This window comes from Cervus canadensis, chromosome 27, assembly GCF_019320065.1.
Source record: "Cervus canadensis isolate Bull #8, Minnesota chromosome 27, ASM1932006v1, whole genome shotgun sequence".
In the NCBI taxonomy this organism is placed as follows: domain Eukaryota; kingdom Metazoa; phylum Chordata; class Mammalia; order Artiodactyla; family Cervidae; genus Cervus; species Cervus canadensis.
This window is the reverse complement of record NC_057412.1, coordinates 2,040,271-2,061,970: the sequence shown is the minus strand read 5'-3', so window position 1 is coordinate 2,061,970 and position 21,700 is coordinate 2,040,271. Positions and strand designations below refer to the sequence as shown.

Below are 21,700 nucleotides of genomic sequence, written 5' to 3'. Positions count from 1 at the left end.
TAGCAGGAAGAAGAGCTGGTTGCCCGCTTTGGAACAGCTCTGTTCGCTGCTGTTTTCTTGTGGTGTGTTCTGGAGCGCTCCGCAGCACCGTAAAAGAATTCTCTGCTGTCTGAAATCACAAGCCAGAATCTCGAGACTTCCACACGGCCGTACTGAGGCCCAGGCAGTAGCTCTGGGTCGTCACCGGATGGCGAATTGCTCTCGCCAACCGTGTAATTTCACAGCTCAGGGCATCTTATCATTTCACCCTATCCTCATTTTTCAACAAAGCATGCTTCCTGGATAATATCAGTTTGTCCCATGGACTTCTCAGTCCATTTCCACTTAATAGACCTAAACTTGGGAATGAAGTCAAAACCCACAGGGTCAAAAGGAATTGGAATAAACTCAAAAGAACTCCGCACCTCAGGAAATCATTTCCTCTTGCTTTTCTCTCTTTGCCTCTTCCCCTTCTTGCTTTTGTCAACAACAAAAGCAGAATTTAGTGTATTGCACAAGATCATTTTCCCTCCAGGCCCTGTCATGTGACTTAACATTTTTTCATCCATTTTAGAGAAGCTGAAACCACCCGGGTTTCAGGATACCAAAGTAGCTATAATTCATAAGCAAAGAAACCACTTCTTTTATGGAAGGAAATATGCAAAGACACTTGGGTTTAGTTTGAGGACTGGAGGGGATTTCTCTCGTTTAATACCATCTCCTTAGAAAAACTGTTTTTGCTCTTTGTAGTGCTTTCTTACAGTAGCCTCAGAACTAAACTCATTAAGACACTCTACTGGTCCATGGTTGCTTATTATTATTATTATTTCCCTCTCCAGAAGAATCTATTTCTTTTATGGCCACACCCTGTGGCATGAAGGATCTTAGTTCCCTGAGATCAGGGAGTGAACTGAATGTGGCTGTTAAAACCGGAGCCAGTTTTAACCACTGAACCACCAGGGAAGTAACCAAAAGAATCCATTTCGATTGGTGGTTGCACTGGACAGAGAAAAATGAAATGGGAGTGAGTGAGAATGGACTTTTTTCTTTTTTGCCTTTCTAGGTATATTAACTTGTGTAGCCCCAAAGGAATAGCAGATAGATAGGCACCAGAAAAACTTATGGAAGGTTATGGCTTCAGGAGATGTGTTGATGTAATTGAGTATGATGCTGGCAAGTTGTTCTTTTTTTTATGACAGCTGAGACCCAGAAAAGTTAACTTGTTAAAAATTACTCAGTGTGATGATAAAATTTAAAAAAAAATTAAAAGAACAAACAACAAAAATTACTCATTTTGAAGTAGGGTTGAGACCACCAACCAAACTTGCCCACTCCGTATCAGTGCTAGGCTCTTTTCAGTGATCTGCCTATTCCTGGTTCCTTTGGATTTCAACTAAAGAAATTTAGGCCAACATTTCTTGGTTCTGGGTCTGAATTACTGCTTTTTTCTTTGAATTAGACTGAACTATTTTTCAAGAGTTGTCAGTAGAAGGCCACAGCTTTACCAAACCCTTTCAAAACAGATCATTGTAGTCATGAAATAAGCACATGCTCAGGGTTTAAAAATATACTTGTGTTAGTAGCTCAGTTGTGTCCAACTCTGCAACTCCACGGTCTGTCCATAGAATTCTCCAGGCAAGAATATTGGAGTGGGTAGCCATTCTCCAGGGGATCTTCCCAACCCAGGGATCAAACCCAGGTCTGCCTACATTGCAGGCAGGTTCTTTAAAAACATAAGCACCATTTTATTAGTGACTTTTAAAACCTGTTACTCCTTGTTCATCTTGTCTCTCTTTCCGATTTGTACTTCTATATTACAACACTTGAAAATAGCTGGCCAAATTGTCACCAAATTTGAAGAGTCTGGAATGGGCTGACTTTAAAATACAGGTTAAATGGCATACACAAACTTCTCAGTGAAGTCCTAAGGGCCTATGGAGACGGGCTGACACAATCTTGACCCTTGAAAATGAGCAGTGAGGCCTGTGGTTGGATGAAAAATACCACCTCCTAAAGATATCCACATCCTAACCCCCAGAACATGTGAATATTAATTTATGGGGAAAACAAGTCTCTGTAGATATGTCTGTGTTAAGGATTTTGAAGTTACTTTGGATTATCTGGGTATTCCCTAAATGCAATCACAGATGTCCTTATCAGCAGAGGGAGACTTTACACACATACATGCACACACTTACACACCCAGAGACAGTATAAAGACAGAGGTAGAGACTGCGGCAATGTGGCCACTAGCCAAGGGATGTCAGTGGCCACGAGAAGGCAGGGAGGATTCCTCCCTAGAGTCTTAGAAGGGAGCATGGTTCTGCAAATATCTTCATTTCAAACCTCTGGACTCCAGAATTGTGAGGAAATGAATTTCTGCTGTTTTAAACTACACAGTGTGTGGTAATTTGTTACAGCAGCCACAGACAACCCAACTTTCCATCAGGAAAGTTATATAAGACAACGTAACTTTCCATCAGGAGAGAAACTGAGATCAGTAAAACAACCCCACAGATGTTTAAGATAACAGCTCCCATAGCTTCGATGAATTGAAGGCAAACACTATGATTTTTAGTAATTTCCCTGGTGGTCCAGTGGTTAAGAATCTGCATTTCCAGTGCAGGGGGCACAGGTTCCATCCCTGGTCAGGGAACTAAGATCCTACATGCCAAAACAAAACAAACAAAAAAATCTAACATGATTTTTCAATGTCGGGTTTTGACCAAATTATTCTCCTATGGACAACTCCCTGTATTAGGTTGAAATTTACATTTGCTGTTTCTTTAGAAAATGATTGATTATCCCAATAACATAAAAAATATACCATATGTTACAAGGCTATGAATTTTGACATATTCACCATGTGTATTAGTAGTAGCCTACTTTCCCTGGATTTCCTTATCAAAAATGCTACAAAGCATTTGGCAAATTTGGAGAATGTTAACAGCCTGATTCTGTTATCTTTAATAGCTTCTTTTCAGAGACAGATACAGATCTTCATATCAAGATCTGCAAAGATCCATTATAAAGGCATGGATGACTCCTTGTGAAAGAGAAAACAATGGTCTTGAAGAGCAACACAATGGTAAGTTACAAATATCATTAGCTATTTGCTTTGAACAAGTTCATAGTAATCAGTGAAGGGTAAGATTTTAAACTGGAAAAACAGAAATTTTGCCAGTTGAAAATATATAAGTTTGAGAGCAGAATCATTGAGAATAAAACCAAAAACATCAAAGACACTTTCATGGTCAAACTGCTTTTGTGAAGTAGCTTAAAATGGTTTCTATAGGACTTGTCAAATCTTTTATCCTTTATCATGTATTTTGAATAATCAAGCATGGGGTATAAGGTACATTTTCCTAAATATCTTTTTAAAATTTACTTTATTTTTAAAGTTGATTTACAATGTTGTGTTAATTTCTGCTGTACAGCAAAGTGATTCAGTTATATGTAACTTTTTTTCATATTTTTCCCATTATGGTTAATCATAGCATATTGAATATATTAATCGTTTCCTGTGCTATATAGTAGGACCTTGTTCTTTATCCATTCTGTGCGTTAAGTTGCTTCAGTCATGTCCAACTCTTTGTAACCCCATGGACTATATGTAGCTCACCAGGCTGAGCTAGTCCATGGGACGGACTCTCCAGGCAAGAGTCCTGGAGTGAGTTGCCATGCCCTACTGCAGGGGATCTTCCTGACCCAGGGATTGAATCCGCATCTAAGTCTCCTGCATTGGCAGGCAGGGTCTTTACCACTAGTGCCACCTGGGAAGCAAATATAAATAGCAGGACCTTGTTCTTTATCCATTCTAAAGAATGGATTTTTACAACTGCTAATCCTAAACTCTCAACCCAACCCCACCAAACCATGGGACCACATGTCTGTTCTCTGTGAGCCTGTTTCTGTTTCATAGCTAAGCTCATTTGTGCCATATCTCAGATTCCACATATAAGTGATATTATATGGTCAGTATGTTTCCCTTTCCGATGTTGTTGTTGTTCAGTCACTAAGTCATGTCTGACTCTATGAACTACAGCACACCAGGCTTCCCTGTCCTTCACTATCTCCTAGAGTTTGCTCAAACTTATGTCCATTGAGTCAGTAATGCCATCCAACCCTCTCATCCTTTGTTGCCCCCTTCTCCATTTGCCTTCAATTTTTCCCAGCATCAGGGTTTTTTCCAGTCAGTCAGCTCTTCACATCAGGTGGCCAATGTATTAGAACTTAGGCTTCAGCATCAGTTCTTCCAATGACTATTCAGGGTTGATTTCCTTTAGGATTGACTAGTTTGATATCCTTGCAGTCCAAGGGACTTTCTGACTTACTTCACTGCTATGAATATTAGGGTGCATATCTTTTTGAATTTCAGTTTTGTCCCTATATGCCCAGGAATAGGATTGCTGGATCAAATGGCAACTCTATTTTTAGTTTTTTAAGGAAACTCCATACTGTTCTCCATAGTGCTGCACCAATTTGCATTCCCACCGTCAGTGTAGAAGGGTTCCCTTTCCTCCACACCATCTCCAGCACGTTACATGTAGATTTTTAAAATCATGGCCATTCTGACCAGTGTGAGTTGGTACCTCACTGTAGTTTTTATTTGCATTTCTCTAATAGTGACATTAAGCATCTATTCATGTGCCTCTTGGCCATCTGTATGTCTTCTTTGGAGGAATGTCTATTTAGGCCTTTTGTCCATTTTTTGATTGGGTTTTTGTTTACATATTTTGGAAATTAAGCCCTTGTCAGTCACCTCGTTTGCAAATATCCCAATTTGTAGGTGTCTTTTTCTTTTATGGTTTCCTTTGCTATATAAAAACTTGTAGATTTGATTAGGTCCCATTTATTTATTTTTGCTTTTATTTCTATTACCTTGGGAGACTGACCTAAGAAATCACTGCTATGAATTGTGGTAGAGGATGTTTTGCCTACCTTCCTTTCTAGAAGTTTTATGGTGTCATATCTTATACTTCAATCTCATTTTCCTAAAGATCGTTTAAAGTAACAGCCCCTTGGAGAAGGAAATGGCAACCCACTCCAGTATTCTTGCCTGGAAAAGTCCATGGACAGAGGAGCCTGGCGGGCTGCAGCCCATGGGGTTACATGACTGAGCATGTGTGCAGGAGGGTGGAGGGAGATGGGTTGGTAGCAACAAAGTGGTAGAACTAAAAAAAGAAAAAAATAAAAAATAAAGTAACAGCCCCTGAACTGGTGGACCACAGTATACATTCTGAGAAACGCTGTGCTAGGCATTCTCCTCGTACTGGATGATTCTAACCTCTGAGCCTCTGTGAGAGTTAGGGGTGACGGGGTTGGGAGGAAGACAGTACAAAAAACTGGGGCTCAGAGGTCCAGAAGCAGGCCAGTGACCAGTCAATGTTGCATATCAATACTGATTCCATATAACAACGTTTAGCCTGTCTGCCTTTGCTGAGCAATCTGCAGTCTCTCTTAGAAGCTATGAACCCAACACCCATAGACAGTTCTTATTTTCATTTACTTGAAACAACAGTGTTCTTTGTCATAATCAAGGAATGGCAACACTCCCTTTACTACATGGATATTACAGTGTTAGAAATGAGAAGTCATTGTAACCATAAAAAAAACACTACAATGTAGCAACTGACATTTTCATATTGTATCTTGCAGCTCTAAAACGTGACTATTTTTAGGAGGATGTCATAATTTCAAGGGAAATTCTCATTTAAAACAAAATTAGGCCTTTGTCCAAATGCACTGAACTATACGTGTTTATAGAGGGTAAAACAGTTATAATAAATCATACCCCACAAACCTATCTTTTAAAACAACCAAGGAACTCTGTATTTCAGTATATTCTCATGAGGAAGTCACTTGCTTTCAGATTCCTGAAAATTCTGGGCCAGTTCGAGGTGATGAGGTCATCACTGCAGACAACTCTGTTCAAGTCAACTGCAACCTTGTGAGAGATGACACGGAACATACCTGTTTTCCTGACACTAGGAAGCTGGTGTGGTCAGCGTGAAACCGTGCTCCTTTACCTCTCCAGAGTGGCCATGCTCCTCAAGAACTGTCCTCTACCCGTTACTGAGCTGGTGGGGATACAAAGGCAGGCCAGCTCCTGAAACACAAAACTCCTCAGGACCATGACTTTGTACTGAGGACTCTGTCAGCCTTGCTGAAACTTCCTTAGAACTCCACTGATGTCTGACACCTTCCTAAATTCCTTCCTGCTTACCCTCAGAGGTCACACTTGCTCACAATCTCTTGGCTCTCTCAGCTCCTCCCGCTTCCTCTCCTTCACTCCCATTAGCATTTCCACCCCCCAAATCTCCAATGCCATCTCAGGGACTGCTCCCCAGAGGACCTGAACTAACACACTGGGGGATTTACCCTCCCCCTCCTTTCTTTGGCCAAGGGTTGCTCCCAGGGACATGAGGTGGTGGACCCTCTAGCCTGTAGCACAGGCTGAGAAAGCCCTCCGGCAGAGCTGCAGATGTTTGCACCATGACATCAATAAGGATGTGGCTCACCAGCATCATCTGGTACACAGCAGTAGTTATCGGTCTTTACGACTGTGGTTTATATTGTCTCAATAACTTTCCTTTTCAAAAACCCTCCTCATCTGTTTTGCAAGTATTTTGGAAGACTGCGCCAAAAGAAAAAACTGAAAGACAAAAACCTCAGCTTTATTAAAATGTCACCCTCTGAATTTAAACATTTGACAATTTCCTTCCTAAGAAAGAATGTCCTTTACCTATTTCAGGAATAAAAAACTTCTGGTTGAGATATGAGAACTACTTGTTTAATGCACAGTTCTATGCTAAATTCACCTTACACCAAACTCACTCCTGAAAGTATAAGAGCCTGATGAATTTTATAGGATGAAGAAGCCGAGTTTAACTTCGAGTCCTTAAAAGCAGATATAGGAAAAGTAATCAGTCCAATAGGTTTCAAAAAACAAATTTAAGGCACAAATGATGTGCATTTCATATATATATATACATGTTTATATATTTTAGTACACTAAAGTTGAGAATAAGCCTTCTATTTTAATTCTATTTAGTAGGTCACTGAGTTGTAACAAAACTCATCAAGAATGAATCTGTAGGGATAAGCTGTTTTCCTACAATAAAGATAAAATTGACAAGAGCAACAAAGAGTACATGACACTGTTCTAAACAGTATTTGATTGGACCAAGGATACTCATGCTAATGATCTCGCTATTATTAGTCATTTGAAATGCTCTAACTAAAATTAGTCGCCAGCCAAATACAACAATGGTTCTATTTAAAAATTAATTTAATGCTTGGCTAAAGCTTAATTACAATTATCAAACAGTAGTTCTTAATTTCCAAAAAGTTCCTCTTTTGAAAATCACAGAATCAGAAAGCATAAAAGTTCTCTGAACATTTACAACATGGTATAAATATTATAGGGCTTCCCTGGTGGTTCAGTCCGTAAAGAAACCACCTGCATTGTGGGAGACCTGGGTTCAATCTCTGGGTTGGGAAGATCCCCTGGAGGAGGGCATGGCAACTCACTCCAGTATTTTAGCCTAGAGAATCCCCAAGGACAGAGGAACCTGGTAGGCTACAATCCATGGGGTCTCAAAGAGTCAGACATGACGGAGCAACTAAGCGCAGCAGATAAATATTATAGAAGACCATGGATATTAAACTGCCTGGGTGAGGTGAATCAGCAAAATGTGTTCTTTATTGCATATATAACTCACATGTGTGGGATTTGAAATATAACGCTAGACTACTAAAATGCAAATGCATGTATTTTTTTAAGCTGGTCAGGGGGTAAAATCATGAATGAGACAGGACAGTCACCCAAAACCACGCAGTTAGGTTGTGGGTCTATTATTTCCAAAAATGAAACGTCTGTGTTCTCTTCAGAAACCTATGTTGCATATATTATTTAGAGCTCACATTAAACGAACAGTTGACTGTAATGCTAACTCAAGGAAGAAAAGTTCACCATTCACCAATGACTAAGTCCACACTCAACTCTCAATTTTAAGGCAGCACAGCTTCAGTGACAGCAACTGCTAACCAAAGTGATGAATACTTAGTCACTTGCCAGCCCTTTTGTTGCAACAGTGTAGTAATTTCCCTAAGACAATTTGCTACTGAATAATTTTTCTGCTCTTAAAAGGCTTACTCTGTAGAAAAACACCCAAATTTCCAGTGTGAAAGTAACTCCATGGTGGTATAAATATATATATGCATAACTATATAATATACACTGCACACATCCTTTACAGAGAACAATTAACTGAGAGGGTTAATTTAATTGACCATATAAAATACTTCTGTAAACAAAGTATGGCAGGCAGTAAGGAGACCATTCATAGACTTCCTAGAAATAATCTGAATTCCTTTCATTCTGAAGAAATTGCATTTAAGGACACAGTATTGAATATTAATAACATTCTTTGTATTAAAATGAGTCAATATTTTACAGTTTAAGAAACTTTACATATATACAAAATTTTTACACTGGGAATGGTATTAGAGCAAATAGGATTTTTTTAGTCTCATAGATCTATTTTCCTTCGATCAAAGACTTAAATTCTTTCACATTGTGGTCACTTGCAACAGACATAGCATGATCCAGAGCTCGAACACTTGCAAGGAGTTTTACTATCTGTTTTATGTTTTCTCTAAAAAAGAAAAAAGGAAACAGAGATAAGCAAGTTACAGCATGTGAAAAAAATTATCCATATTTAAAAAAAAAAAACTTTCCTGTTTAGATGATTAGCCAGAAAAAGGACTCATTAAAAAAAAAAAAAAAACACACCCCACATCTCATTCAGATCCGTGATTTTCATTAACATCTAGAAAGGAAAGAAAGTAATCTGTTGCCTAACTATTTCAGAGCCCAGCCACCCATTCCTTCCCAAACCCGAGTCCTAGCTCTTCTAGAATATACCAGGAACACAAATTGTATTTTTGAGTATTCATCACCAATCCATCAAGATCCAGCATAACTTCCATTCCTCTAAAATCCAATAATAAAGTATAATCTGGCTTCCTTTATCACCCAGCTACAAGTCATTCTCAGCAATCCTCAAATTTTAGCATACACCAGAATTAGCTAGAGGAGTGCTGAAACACAGACCACCAGGCCCCTCCCTCGGAATTCTGTTCAGCAGGTCTGGGGTGAGGCCTGAGAATCTGCGTCTCTAGCACAGCTCCCAGGAGATGCTGCTGCTGCTGGTCCAGGAAGTGCGTTTAACATTAGTGTGACTCAGTGAGACACTGTCAGTCGTCTCTGCTCTACAGAACTGTAGTAAGCACCTCCTTGGGAAGGATTATAATTTGTAAGATGTTGTGACCCACATGGAGCCTACTTTATGTGCACCGCACACAGAAGGTGCTTAAATAGCTGCTAAATTCTTTTCTGTAGAAAAGTGAATACTGTTTGCTTATATTTGAACTCCCCAAAACACTGCAACCAATACCAAAATGACACATTAAGGATGAAATAAAAATATAAATCATAATTACCTGCCAAAGATTTTTTTTTAACGACTGAAGTATTTACTACCTACTTTGCCTTTTTTAGCATAAAAGGAACCAAGTTTTCTCTCAAAATAAGGTTCTTTTTCATGGAAGGGGAACAAAAGGAAAAGAAAAAAGATTTTCTTATGGTGGTACAACTGATGATGTGATCAAAATGAAAATGAAACTCTGACATTAGGAAGAATATATGAAATGAAACTAAGACACTGCAAGCTGCACAGCGTGGCAAAAAAAAAAACAAAAAATTTCTTCCAAATGGTATTAGTAGTTGTTATTACTATTACTTTTATGCTAGAGATCTATCCCCAAATTATTGAACTTCCAAGACAACGTACTGAAAAAAGGTAATAGTTTATTCATTCCTTCTCCGAAACCCTTCATAAAAAAATACGTGTAAGCTGCTCCCATAAATCATGAGTGATGACTTAGCCCATGGTATGGATGTAAAAAACTTAACACAGAGCACAAACATCCCCAAATTGGGATATAACCTTCAATATACTGGGGTTTCAGTGGCTATTTTTTCTTGGGTTTATATTTGTAAAATGAACCTCCAAAGACCAAGATGCATGACATTCTAAGAGTCTACAGTCTCCCCAATTTTTCAAGGGAGAAGACAGAGATAATAATCATTCATTCATTCCCCTTACAGCTGGTGCTTACTAGAAGTCGTCCCTTAATATCTTCATGAATAAATAACATACTGAAAAAAGATTAGGTAAGAGTTGCAAAAGTGAAAAAATACAATGCACATTTTTGGTAGGTTTATCAATATAAAGTCAATGTACAACTTAAAGTAAAATATAAACATGTCTCTACCAAAAGCATTTTAATAATACTAGACCCAACAACTAAGACTCTAGATCACTGTTTCATTCAGTAATTACAAATAATTACCTTGCATTTCTTTTTTCCACATCAGAGCACCCAATACTATTTCTGTAAATTGTATCTGCTAAGTGTACAAGGTATCGACAGAAGTTTTCTAACTGAGAAATAGTTCTTTCTCCTTTCAGATTCACGAACCACTGCTTGGGGAAACAATTAATTACCTATGGAGAAGAAAGATGTAGAACAGTTAAAACAAAAATAAATAAAGTGTCTAAAAGCTGAGTCTAGACAACAGGTATAATGCATTTAACTAGAAGATATGCTATATTAAGCTACGTATTAACTAATTACTTCTACGTAAGCTATACAAATATACCTGGATTTACCCTAATTTTAAACTTCGACAGACACCCAAAGCAAAAGATAAATAATTTCTCCAAAATTTAAGTAAATTAGGGACATAAAATTGATAACCAATTGCCTCACTTTCCAGTCTTTGAAACCCTACATGAATTGAACTGACCTTTTGTCAGCAGTTTTTGATGTAATAATATGTATAGCGTAAGTACCAAATTGCAGCCCCTCCCCGGCAGAATGGGTCAGTCAGCAGGCATCTGTGCCGACATCGGGAGCCTCGCCGCCCCAGAACAGGGTGAAGAGAGCATCACGCCAGAGGGGCAGGCTAGGCAGGCACCTCAGCAGGGTCAGCACAGCATGGCGGCAGCGTGGCACGGGGAACCGAAACCTGAGCAAGGGGAAGCCTGTTCCCACTTGGAGAAAGCAGCCAGTGGGCAGAGAAGGCGCCCCACTGCAGAACCCAGGGATGCTTGGAGAAACAACGGATACAAGCTGGGCCAACAAGTACCAGCTGAGCCTGGAACATCGTGCCAGGAAACAAGGAAATGCTGCCCCAAAACAGAAACAAGGTCACAGAGGTCAACCTGGAGCCCATAATAATCAAGTCTAGGACAATTCTTGCCAAAGATGCAAAATGTGAATATAGCCATGAGAGAATATCAGAAAACCCCAAACTGAAGGACATTCTACAAAAACTGGCCTATCGTTTTCAGGGGTGTCAAGGTATGAAGGTCAAAGAAACCTTCAAATGACAACTGAATGCAAAGGATGATCTGGAAATTTCTTTTGCCAATTTCTTTGGATGTTATTGAGACAGCTGATAAAACCTGAAAAGAGCCCTAAGGATTAGGTGACAATATATAAATGTAATTTCCTAATGTTGATGTTTATACTGTAATGTACAACAAAATCTATGTTTATAGAAAACAAGACACAAAAATATTTGATGGTGAGGGAGTATCATGTCAGAGAATTACTCTGACACGGTACAGGTCAAAAAGCTATACTGTACTTGCAGAATTTAACTGTATTATTGTTTAAAAATAAAAAAAAAAACTATCAAAATTGTGTATGTAACACATGAATATAAAGTAAACTCATGCATATAAAGCAAAAAAAAATTAACTAAAATTACTTCTTAAGTGAGAAAAGAAACCATTTCTTTAGTAACACTTAGAATAGCATTCATTCAACTGTCAAAAAACTATCTCCAAGTTAAAACTTTTATTAGTACCTACAAAAATAAATAGATATAGATAGATGGATAGCAGGATAAATATACACATATAACAGCACAAATTTTTACATAAAAAATGATAAGGGGATTTGGGACTACCTAGGAGGCAAGCTGACTGTCAACATTACAGCAAATTCAATAATCAAAGGGGTTTTCATAAATTTCTCAAATCTCTTCAAACAAAACAATTCATCTTAACATATATGCTTTAAAAACTACAATATGTGTCATTTAACTCACATTTTGGGCTTTTTTGATGCTGTCGTCTCCATATTCTGAATTCTGAAAAGCCATGAGAATGTATCTATTTAATAAACCATCTATTGATAATTCCTGAAGAGTTTTGTTTGAGAAAATGCCATACCATTGAAGAAAATTCCCTAAGAGCTAGAAAGAAGAAAAGAATTATTTTTCCCAGTTCTGGTGAGATATAATTGACATGTAACATTGCACAAGTTTAACAATTTAAACATATAATAATTAAAATATATATTGTGAAATGATTACCACGAGTTTAGTTAACATCCCTCCCTTCACAGTTACACATCTTTTTTCTATTCTCTTAGCAATTTCAAATATACAGTGCACTTAATTACAGTCACCATGTTGTACTTTACATCCTCAGAACCTACCTTACAACTGGATGTTTGTACCTTTTGATTCCTTTACCCCATCTCCCCATTTAGACATCATATTAAAAAGCAGAGACATTACTTTGCCAACAAAGGTCCATCTAGTCAAGGCTATGATTTTTCCAGTAGTCATGTATGGATGTGAGAGTTGGACTATAAAGAATGCTGAGTGCCAAAGAACTGAAGCTTTTGAACTGTGGTGTTAGAGGAGACTCTTGAGAGTCCCTTGGACTGCAAAGGAGATGCAACCAGTCCATCCTAAAGGAGATCAGTCCTGAATATTCAGTGGAGGAACTGATGCTGAAGTTCCAATACTTTGGCCACCTGATGCAAAGAGCTGACTCACTGGAAAAGACCCTGATGCTGGGAAAGATTGAAGGCGGAAGGAGAAGGGGACAACAGAGATGAGATGGTTGGATGGCATCACCGACTCAATGACTCAGGAGTTGGTGATGGACAGGGAGGCCTGGAGTGCTGCAGTCCATAGGGTCGCAAAGAGTTGGACTCGACTGAGTGACTGAACTGAACTGAACCCTACCTGTGGCAACCACAAATCAGATCTCTGTTACCAGAAGTTTGTTTTTTTGAGAAGAGAAAAAAAAGTACTGAGAGGCAATGTAAAGTGATTAAATTAAGTACATACAAAGTAAATAACTTACACACTAAAACACCTTATGAAATACAGTGGACCATGTCTTGCTCAAGCACTAAGAAGCAGTTTTGAAGGGCCTGAATATTTCCTAGAATGACTGAGATTAACTAAACTTTAAATAGCCACACAGAGTTAGTAATTACTGTAGTGGACAATGCAGGTAAGAACAGTTTACATCATAAAGTACTGGCAGAGAAGTGATTATTCTTAGATAAATGTCCTCCCTTGAAAATCATGAAAAATGTCATAGTCCTGTGACCCTGACAAAAGATGGAAATTCTCTTTCTGACTACCACATTGCATGCTTCCCTGGTGGCTCATTGGCAAAGAATCCACCTGTAATGCAGAAGACTTGGGTTCAATCCCTGGATTAGGAAAATCCCCTGGAGAAGGAAATGGAAATCCACTCCAGTATTCTTGCCTGGAAAATCCCATGGACAGAGGAGCCTGGCGGGCTAAGTCCATGGGGTTGCAGAGTCAGACGCCACTGAGAGACTAACTTATAAGACTTGCATGTTTACCAGACCTCATGAACCAGGACACTGGAAGCTACTTAAGCTCAATACCCATACAAAAATGGAAGTCCCCACCCATTCTACCATAAATACTAATATGTTCTCAGTATTTCTCATCCTAGGAAATGACAACATTATCAACCAATCAAGCAGGCCACAGCCGACATGTCACTCCCAACCTCTCCCTCAAGCTGTCTCACTCCACGCCTGTCCCTTCTCCCGGTCCCTGCTGCCACACCCCTAACAGGAGCTGCTGCCATCTCTTTATGGCTCTGGCACAGTTCTTCTCAAGCAGGGTTCTGTGACAGAACTAAATCCTACAGAAAATGATTTGTGTAATTCTTTAATTTTCCCAAGGATGGAACAAACTAGTACATTCCAGGTACATACACGATAGAGGCCTCAGGGCACCAGGAATTAGTTTGTTCACAGAACCACAGTTGGGAAGAGCTGAAGAGCCAGACTGGCCTGAAGGAGAATCCCATCTCTACCAGTTAACAAAGAAGCAAGCCTGGGTAGGTGATTCTGCACGCCACTGTCCCATCAGTGGAGTTAAAGCTCACAGGGCTGTTGTGAGGATTCAAGAAGATAATCTGTATAAAGGGTGTGGTACAGTGCTTGGAACACAGTAAATATGTAGTTAAGTACTAATTCCCATTTTCATTATTACCATCTTTACCTACTTCAAACCATTATCTCCACATAGCAACTGCAATATCTAAAAAATGGCAATATTTTTCAAGTCACCTCCCTACTTAAAAACCCTTCCACGACCCATATAAGGGCAGATGATTTTCAACAAAGGTACAAAAGCAACTAAATTTAATAAAAGATAGTCTGTTCAACAAAGTGTGCTGGGGCAAATGAACCTAAACAACCAGGCCTCATGCCCTATATATAAATTAACTCAAAATGGATCACAGACTTAAATGTAAAACTTAGCCATGAAACATCTAGAAGAAAGGCTAGGGAAAAAACTCAGTGGCCTTGTGTTACACAAAGATTTTTCAGATGTGACACGTAAAGCACAATCCATAACAGGAAGAAATAGTAATTGGACTTCATCAGAATGAAAAACTTCTGAGAGAATGAAGACAAGGTACAGACTCAGGGGGAAAAGTTTGCAAATCATGTATGTGAAGTATTTGTATCAAGAATATAAAACTCAAAGCTAAATAATAAGAAAACCCAATTTTTAAAAATGGGCAAAAGATTTGCGGAGATACTTCACTAAAGAACATGTGAGTGTTAGTTGCTTAGTTGTGTCCAACTCTTTGCAACCCCATGGACTGTAGCCCACCAGGCTCCTCTGTCCTTGGGGTTCTCCAGGCAGGAACACTGGAATGGGTTGCCATGCCCTTCTCCAGAGGATCTTCCCGACCCAGGGATCAAACCCCGATCTGCACTGCAGGCAGATTCTTTACCCTCTGAGCCACATACAGATGGTCAATAAGCAGATGAAAACATGCTCAGCATCGTCAGTCATTAGGGAAATGCAAACCGTAACAAGACCTGAACATACACTTGGAGAATGGCTTAAAAAATAAAACCCTGAAAGACAGCGAGTGTGTGAGAAAGAACTAGAACATTAATACTGTTGGTTTAGAAAACAGCTTTTAGATATTTACCTAATAATCTAGATATTCATCGAAGAGAAATAAAAACTTATATACCCAGAAAAACCTGTATGCTGACAGGTTTATTCATAATTACTCCAAACTGTAAACTATCTAATGGATAAAAAACCACATCAAAAAATGGTATATCCAGAAGAATCTGAGAAAGGATATGTATATGTATAACTGAATCACTCTATTATACAACACAACACTGTCAAATCAACTATATTTCAATAAAAAATTTTTAAATGGTATATTCACCATTCGAAAATAGGAATGAACATAAAATAACACTAAATCACGAGTGCATTATGTTACGTGAATGAAGCCAGATTCAAAAGGCTAACTGTATATAATTCCATTCCTAAGACATTCTTACAAAGAACACTATAAGAAAATAAAAAGAGCTTAGGAATTGGGGGATTTGGGTTATTATCTTGATTTGGGGAATCTCCTATGATGTTTCCACGTAAATTATAGCTTCTGTATCACCTGGATTGCTTATCTCTTCCCTAACTCTAGCCACCCTGGACTTCTCTCAGTTCTAGTATGTCTTTCTCTCCCTCACCTCAGGGCCAACTAACAACCTAAATATCACTTCTCAGGATGGAAGGGAATCTTCTATGCCCCTTGTCATATGCTCCAATACGACTCTGAATTTCTTTTTTCAAAATTCCTCCTACCTGAGATTACTTATTTGCTATCATCAATTGTGCTGGGTTATAAACACCACAATGGCTCTGCTGCTGCTGCTGCTAAGTCGCTTCAGTCGTGTCCGACTCTGTGCGACCCCATAGACGTCAGCCCACCAGGCTCCCCCGTCCCTGGGATTCTCCAGGCAAGAACACTGGAGTGGGCTGCCATTTTCTTCTCCAATGCATGAAAGTGAAAAGTGAAAGTGAAGGCCCTCAGTTGTGTCCGACTCTTAGGGACCCCGTGGACTGCAGCCTACCAGGCTCCTCCATCCATGGGATTTTCCAGGCAAGAGTACTGGAGTGGGGTGCCATTGCCTTCTCCAATGATGGCTCTATTTCTATCTTATTCAGTGCTATATTCCCCCAACTAAGAAGAGTACCTGGTACTCTATGTGCTGAATAAATCAACTGTGGTTTAGTAAAGCATTTTGTTGGGTAGTCTGGACCTTATTGGGACTCAGAATTCATTTTCTCCTCTGGAAACATCAAACCTATCAAGTTATTTAACCAAATATTAAAATACTTTTCAAAATATACTGTATGAAAGTCAAACAAAATCCAAAGCTTTCAGATAGCCTGTAGACACTTACCTTAACTGAAGACCAAAACTGTCGTTGAAAAAACAAGTAAGGCCCAGAATTTTTATTTTCCAAGACACTAAGGAAAAAAAGAGAAACACGTCATGATCAAAAGTTGTGTGTTAAGTTCCATCTTATTTCTAGAAGATTTCTGTTAAGTAAGAGGTGAACAAAGGAAGAAATGATTTTTTTCTGATTTTCAATTGTATTCCAGAAGATAGTAATTTTAAAAGGTAATGACAATGTATTCTGAGATAACGGAGGACTATTTGTTTTATTCTGCTTAAGGGAAACGGTTTCCACAATGAGTTCCTCAATTTGGGCTACAGGTTTAGACTACGTAGGTAAAGTTTATATTACAAGCTATGTTTAGTTTTCCCAGAATTTAAGAAGCTTTCTCTGAAAGACAATGGAGAATATTATCATCTTTAACATTTTTAGGAATGACTTACTTTTTGGGATACAAGGGCATGAATACATCATCATCTAAAGTTCTCCTCATTCTTAATAGAAGTGCTTTTAGGTATACCTGAAGAATTAAAAACAGATCATGCATTATAATAAGGGTTATGATAAAAGTTTAGGAAATAAAAATAAGCCACATTCCAAACCACCTCATTAACTGAGTATTCAATTTTGAGTGAACAGCTCAAATTTACTTTCTTACCGAAGGCCCAAAGGTCTTTATTCTTAGTTCACGCCTCATCAATTAACAAGTAATAAAGTCATTTAGAAATCTTTCAGCCCCTTAATCTATTATATAAAGGTTTAAAATCAGACCTGTAAGTCTGGTTCTTCTCAAAATGAGGTCAGTGAAAGTAAAACAATGATAAAGAGTACTTTCCTATGTGTATATTGCTTGTAAGGAACTTCAGTGGAGGCAGCAGCAATTTAAAGTTTGGAAACTAGTTATATTAAACAACACCTGATTGTTTTACATGCTATTACATGTTTTGGGATTTAAATTATCAATTGGTACACATCCCAGTAGTTTTCTGCTTTTCTTTTCCCCCCAAAAAATAAAGTTCTTCAAGGGATGTCCGATTAGTCTGATTGTGAATGGGGATGGGGTGGTGAGAAGGATGAAAACAGTATAGATAAGAAGCTATCTAGACTCTTTTAAAACTAAAAACCAGTATCTCAAATTTTCTATATAAAGGACCAGATACCTCAAGTGGGAGAATCAGATTTTCTGACTATAACCCACTCGTTTTCTCAACTTGCTCATTTTCAAAGGGAGAGAAGATATATAAAAATTTTTAAACTTTTCATAAATAATAACTAAATTACCTGTGTATTTTTGTTTTCTGCATTCACCACTGAAGGATATCCATTTATTAATTTTAGAGTAATTCCAACCATTCTTGAAGTCTGTGTTGTAGAAAAGGGGTCCCACATATTTTCAGCAATCACTATTAAGAAAAAAAGAAGGTAGAAAGTACTGAGATATAGAAGTAAACTGCAGCTGACTTAAATCTGATGTCAAGTCCTCAGTTTAGAAATGCCAATCATGACTCTTCCTCTAGAGTGGGAGCTTCAGTTGTCTTTGTCCAATTAACCATAGGAATGTTGAAGATTAGGCAAAGGTGAAAAGGAAACACAGATTCCTATTATTTTCTGCTTCTTGGTGAAAATAAAGATTGGGGAAAATAGGATTTTTATATCCCAGGAGATTCTGCCCCAGTCTTAAGAATCTCTAACCGAACCTAAACTTCTTTAATATTTTAAACAGGTCCATAGGTCAATGATTCCTAAACTTTTGTGAGAAATTGATGAAAGAAATGAAACTGCTCCCTGGAAAAATGCATATTCTCCCCAAAACTATGTATTCAGTTTTGCTTCGGGCAGTCCTAAAGAGTCTAAAATCTGCCTACTGCCCCCAATTCCAGGCCCTCCCCAAGGTGCTCTTCAAGTCCCAAGGTAACAGACAGGTACCCTTTAGCCATCTCTGGGTCTGACTGTACCTTCACTATTAATAATGTAATTTCTATGAGAACGTATGCGCTGATTAAAAACTCCTAACAGTAGATATGAAAAGCCCAATGTGTTTGAATGTTCAATTCTGTAATCTCTACCTGTTAGTTTAGGAAGAATCACCTTTTCCACAATGGTCGGCAACAGTGCAACATCGACGTCGTCCTTTTCTTGCTCTCGTTCTTCACAACCATAAAACAGCAAAGATTCAAACCACAGCATGTTCTCAAAGTCACGACATTTTGCCTAGAAAATATTTAAAAGGTTACCCAAACATTTAAAACAGTGGCTAGTTCTGCTTCTAGCCACGAAGAGAGTAACCGGAACTGGATTCAGCCTTCAGCCATAAACTAAATATGCAACAAAATATCCGAAACCTATTCTTAGACAATGGACCACCAGAGGCAGTATAGGACTATGGCCCCTGAAAGAAGGGAGTCAAAGGAGGTGACTCCTGGTCAGGAGAGCAGAGCAGCCCTGCTGAGTCAGGAGCCAGAAAGGGAGGTGAGGGAGGCTGAGACAGCTGCAGGGCAGGAGGAGGAGCTGTGAAGACGGAGAGCTGGCAGGGGCGCACCAGCCCGTGAGCCTCTGCCGTGCACTGGGACACACAGCGCAGCGTGGAAGGCCGCGCGGGCTGGGCAAGCAGGAGCTGGGAGCTGAAGAGTCCCCAGAGCTCACATTTTCTCCTGTTGTTTCCAGGGCTTCCACCTCAGCCTTCTTTTTGGTATAGTTTACATACTCAACCCAGCCCATCTCATTCATGCCCACAGCTCCACCCGTATGTTGGTAACTTATAAAACTGTTATCTAAAACATGACCACTAGATGTACATAGACAATTCGACAATTACCTCCCTTAGGTAACAGGCAAACAGGTTCTACTGACTGCACCTCTTAAATCTACCAGTTTATCTCATCCTGATTTCTATCACCACTGACTTAGCTCCACTTCACATCTTCCTCACTGAGCTTTCCCATGACATTCTACAGTTTTTTAGGATCAAAGAACTAAGTTCTTATTCATTCATGTTCCTATCTCCATGTCAATACTTGTAGTTTTAGTTGAGAAAGATACTGTATACAAATTGAGAAGCAACAGACAGTTCTTTTAAAAATGGACAGAACATAAAAGGAAAGATCCGTAAGATTACACCCAGTGATACTCTGTATCACTTATAGCCCTGACATGACTTACCTCCTGGGAAAAATACTTTATTCAAGCTCATCTCTTCCCCAAGCGTCATGGTATCCTGCTTCCCAACAGTGAGAGAAGCCACTCACCTCAAGTGGAGTCCACGTGAGAAGCTGCAGCCGTATGAGGGGGTTGAGCAGCTTCGGCAGACAAAGGCCGATGTAGGCGTGCTTATAGGATGTGTAGTATTTTGAGCGCCAGGCTTCAAACTGGGATTTAATACAATCAATTGAATAGAAACTTTCAAGGACATCTTCAAAAACCTTGCTGGACTCTTTTGCAATGCGATCTAAAACCAACAAAAACAACAAGGAAATCCCCACAGAGGAATGTTAACTTAGTATGCAGTAGAAAAAACGCAGTTCAGTTATTTTCAGCATTTTCTCTGTAGCCTGAGTAAGTAATAAGATAGGCTCATTAACAAAGGAACAGTCCATGGGGTCGCAAAGAGTTAGACAAGACTGAGCGACTGAAATGAATTAACAACTGCAACTTAAAGGAAAGGAAACAGAGATAAATTTAGGTTCCAAATGTCTATCACACAAACTACAGTGCAGGCAGTCACCATTCTGCATAGTTCCAATATGTATCATTATCTGCTGCTGCTGCTACTAAGTCAATTCAGTCGTGTCCGACCCTGTGCGACCCCATAGACAGTCCACCAGGCTCCCCCGTCCCTGGGATTCTCCAGGCAAGAATACTGGAGTGGGTTGCTACCATAGTCTAAATAACACCTGTTCCCCAAAACTTATATTTCATATTTCAGTTATCATGGAACAGTAAGTGTGAGTAATTGCATAAAGTACAAACTGAATCCAGCTCTTCAGCCCACAAATCACCATTTAAATAACAGATGTGGATGACCGTCAGTAACCAATCACATCTGTTCTTTCAAAGTTGCTTGGTGACTGCAATAACTAACATAGACAAGAATCTACAGTGAATGCCAGGATCTTTGAGTGAAGTTATTTGATGCTCTATATGACTCTGAACAGTGGACTCTTTACAATGAAGAGATCTAGTCATGACAATCTACTTCTTACGACCCACCTAAACACCACTGATAAAAGGCAACCTTTGCCATCTGCTATTATATAATAAGAAAGAGCATCTTGTATGAAGTATTCTCGCCAAAAAGGTTTAACCTGAACCTAATCAAGACTCCAGACTTAAAATTCCAGTTTACAAGACATACAGTGACTGGAGAAACAAGTTAATACCATGAGGAGACAGACAAACTTAGAATGCAGGACATTCTATAAGACGAATGGCCTCCAGAAAGCAAATGCCTTGAACAGATAAAGTGGTGTGTGTATTATAAGGTACTCATGATATTAATTCTAGATAAAAAAGGTGCAATGACCAAGTGCAATGCAGGAACCCCGTGTGGATCCAGGTGTGGGAAACACAGAGTAACCCACAGAAACAGTCCTGAGAATTGGGGAGGTACTGAATACAGATATGACACTAAGAAATTTCTGTTCATTTTTCTCAAGGGTGGTAATGGTGTTACAGTAAGGTAAAAAAGCATCCTTTTTCAGGGGGGAGACATTAAATATGTTAAAGTTTTTAGAGGCAAGTGCCATGATGTCTATAAGTTAATTTCAAATGGTTCAGTGGAACACACACATATCCAAAGCAAACTTGGCCAACTGATGGTAAGAACTGCTGAATCTGGGTGACAGGTAGATGGTGATCAATGTGCTATTCTTTCCAATTTCCTATATGTTTAGAAATGTTCACTATAAAAAAGTGGGAGAAACAAAATAAGCTTCTCCAACTATGTTCCAAAGTTAATAAATGACAGATAACTGCAGCCAATGGTGGGAAATAAAGACTTTTACTTGGGGTTCCTTCTGGAAATGCCTTCATGTAACAATACTAACTATTCCTCGTGGTTGAATGATTCAGGACTCCC

At 39.0% G+C, this 21,700-nt stretch overlaps 1 protein-coding gene across 1 annotated transcript in view; it reads right to left on the bottom strand.

The window, feature by feature from the left end:
• Positions 1-8,391: 8,391 nt before the first annotated feature.
• The window catches only part of PAXBP1 (PAX3 and PAX7 binding protein 1), a 31,893-nt gene continuing 18,584 nt past the window's right edge, over positions 8,392-21,700 (bottom strand). Inside the window, exons 11-18 of the mRNA XM_043448889.1 lie at positions 19,872-20,071; positions 18,693-18,837; positions 17,908-18,029; positions 17,070-17,146; positions 16,630-16,696; positions 12,167-12,313; positions 10,399-10,553; positions 8,392-8,639 (exon numbers count right to left, since the gene is read on the bottom strand). Coding sequence (XP_043304824.1) covers positions 8,522-8,639; positions 10,399-10,553; positions 12,167-12,313; positions 16,630-16,696; positions 17,070-17,146; positions 17,908-18,029; positions 18,693-18,837; positions 19,872-20,071 — 1,031 coding nt within the window. The 3' untranslated portion in view covers positions 8,392-8,521. The remainder of the gene's footprint in view (positions 8,640-10,398; positions 10,554-12,166; positions 12,314-16,629; positions 16,697-17,069; positions 17,147-17,907; positions 18,030-18,692; positions 18,838-19,871; positions 20,072-21,700) is intronic.